We start from the raw sequence: 1,852 nt of genomic DNA, 5'->3' as shown, positions 1-1,852 counted from the left end.
GTTATTGTTCATATCTACTGCTTTATGAGGTATAGAGTTTACATACTTAGTATAATAAATTATGATAATTGTTTTCTTATAGACAGAAAAGTCCATGTACTATTAATAAGGAAACAAAGTTAGTCTATTTTAAAGTTACTTATTAATAATTATAATGATAGAGCTGATGACGATATTTCAATGCAAGTATGTGAACCATATGGAATCCACAAGGCAAAACAAAGTGAAGAGAATGAAGGAGTTTATGATGAATGTCAAACATCACCTGAAGATGTTTATGAACGTATGCCACAATAAAAGGTATTAGAGCAACTTAACATAGAGTAACTGTTGAAATGTTTTTACTAGTTTTAGTGTATCAATTTGTATTATAGTTATACATTACATAGTTTGTGTGAAAAAGAGAATACAACTTTATGAGTGCATTTAATAGTCACAGTGTAGTCTTGTGGATGTGGCACAAGATCTGATTTTAGCAAATTACATGTACTGATCAATCCTCCTATCTTCATTTCTTCACCATCTAAAAGAGAGAGAGAGAGTATATTAATAGAGAGACTTTTACTTACCAAGATTCCATTCCAGTCCAGTGGTCCAACATTGATCACATGATTCTCCTAATGGTATTATGCCACAATGGCCTTCCACCAATTCTCTTTTCAAATGAATAATATTAGTACCCTATGAAAACAGCAATTGTTGACAGTATAACATCAAAAGTACATGCATTTAAGTGTCTAGTTGGCCACAAAGTTTTGATACATGTAGTTTGTTGTTGTTGTTGTGTGTGGTTATGCTTATTTGACTCCATGCAAGCACTGGTGGCTTTGTTATGATATCACATCCTTACGGGATTCAATAGCATTAAAACTGAGTCTTCAGTTACAAGGTATACTCTTTGATTAGCAGCTGCTTTGTAAAGCTCGTGTACATTCCCAAGCATTTGATCAAATCTTCCCCACATTCTGTTTAGAACATACACTGTAGCACACTAGGAAAACATACAAAAACTAATGACAACATTATTGGATAGTTTTATTGTACCTCTGGCTTTTCTGTTGACAGGTAAGTTAATGCTTTGCTAAAGTCAGTACTGTCTTGATCATGTTTCCTTATGATCTCTGATTTCTAAAATTATAATATTACTTGATTCACTATTAATATACTTAATACTTTTGATTCATAATAATCTTTTACATCAGGTCGTATTGAATCCATATCTCCAATAATAACGTTTGGAATAAAACTTTATACAATGAATAAAATTAATAAAAAGAAACTTCCAGCCAACAAAGGCAAAATATAATTATTTGTTATCATTGAAAGTGAAATTAGAATCTAAGGAGGCAAGGTTTGAGTCCCACCTTCTTTAAGCTGCATGTAATAAAACCAACTTTACTTTACTCTATGTTCTTCAGTTAGTGTATCATGCAATGAGTTGGAGCCACCATCAGCACACACTCTAAAAGCAACTACAAGCAAATGATACTAATTTACATAATTTTATTCCTACATTTTTTCCAGTTTTTAAGTAGGAAATTCTCCAGTGGTCCTAAAGAAGACCCATTGTTCAATAAGAGCAGAGCCTGCTTCTCTTCTGTGCCTATTCAAACAATAAATGGACTTGCACTATCACTACCTACAGCAAGGAACAGAAAACAAAGAGACTGACCTTCACCAATATGCAAAGGTGAACACTCCATGTTTTTACACCGGAAGTAAATCTGGCATTTTATGACGTAACTTCCGCTTGATTTCACACATCCGGTTTCATTTCACTTCCGGTTTGATTCTTCGTATACTAAAATAACTTTTCCGTTTACCATCGTAATCTTGTTGAACAAAAATGGTG

General features: G+C 32.9%; 2 protein-coding genes across 2 annotated transcripts in view; one reads left to right on the top strand and one right to left on the bottom strand.

Moving 5' to 3' along the window:
- The window catches only part of LOC109585715 (uncharacterized), a 6,914-nt gene extending 6,559 nt beyond the window's left edge, over positions 1-355 (top strand). The window contains exons 2-3 of the mRNA XM_020001847.1: positions 83-118; positions 162-355. Of these exons, the coding sequence (XP_019857406.1) occupies positions 83-118; positions 162-297 (172 nt within the window). The 3' untranslated portion in view covers positions 298-355. The remainder of the gene's footprint in view (positions 1-82; positions 119-161) is intronic.
- LOC105314939 (thiamin pyrophosphokinase 1-like) lies at positions 325-1,797 on the bottom strand. The gene is made up of 8 exons (XM_011409384.2): positions 1,673-1,797; positions 1,514-1,603; positions 1,400-1,472; positions 1,174-1,246; positions 1,045-1,128; positions 851-991; positions 570-681; positions 325-523 (listed from the first exon to the last, which is right to left on the bottom strand). Exons 1-8 carry the CDS (start codon positions 1,701-1,703, stop codon positions 375-377), a joined length of 753 nt encoding a protein of 250 aa, XP_011407686.1. The 5' UTR covers positions 1,704-1,797; the 3' UTR covers positions 325-374.
- Positions 1,798-1,852: the final 55 nt, after the last annotated feature.

Source organism: Amphimedon queenslandica, unplaced genomic scaffold (genome assembly GCF_000090795.2).
Source record: "Amphimedon queenslandica unplaced genomic scaffold, v1.1 AMPQUscaffold_13514, whole genome shotgun sequence".
NCBI classification, from domain to species: Eukaryota; Metazoa; Porifera; class Demospongiae; order Haplosclerida; family Niphatidae; genus Amphimedon; species Amphimedon queenslandica.
Note: the sequence above shows the minus strand (reverse complement) of the source record. Positions and strands in the feature narration are given on the sequence as shown.

Bases quoted from the DNA above. Each gene is read 5' to 3' on its own strand.
- LOC105314939 (XM_011409384.2), bottom strand. From the start codon at position 1,703: ATGGAGTGTTCACCTTTGCATATTGGTGAAG. The intron at 682-850 runs GTAAGGATGTGA...CTGTTTTCATAG, and splicing joins TTTTAATGCTATTGAATCCC to GGTACTAATATTATTCATTT. The intron at 524-569 runs GTAAGTAAAAGT...TCTCTCTTTTAG, and splicing joins TGGACTGGAATGGAATCTTG to ATGGTGAAGAAATGAAGATA.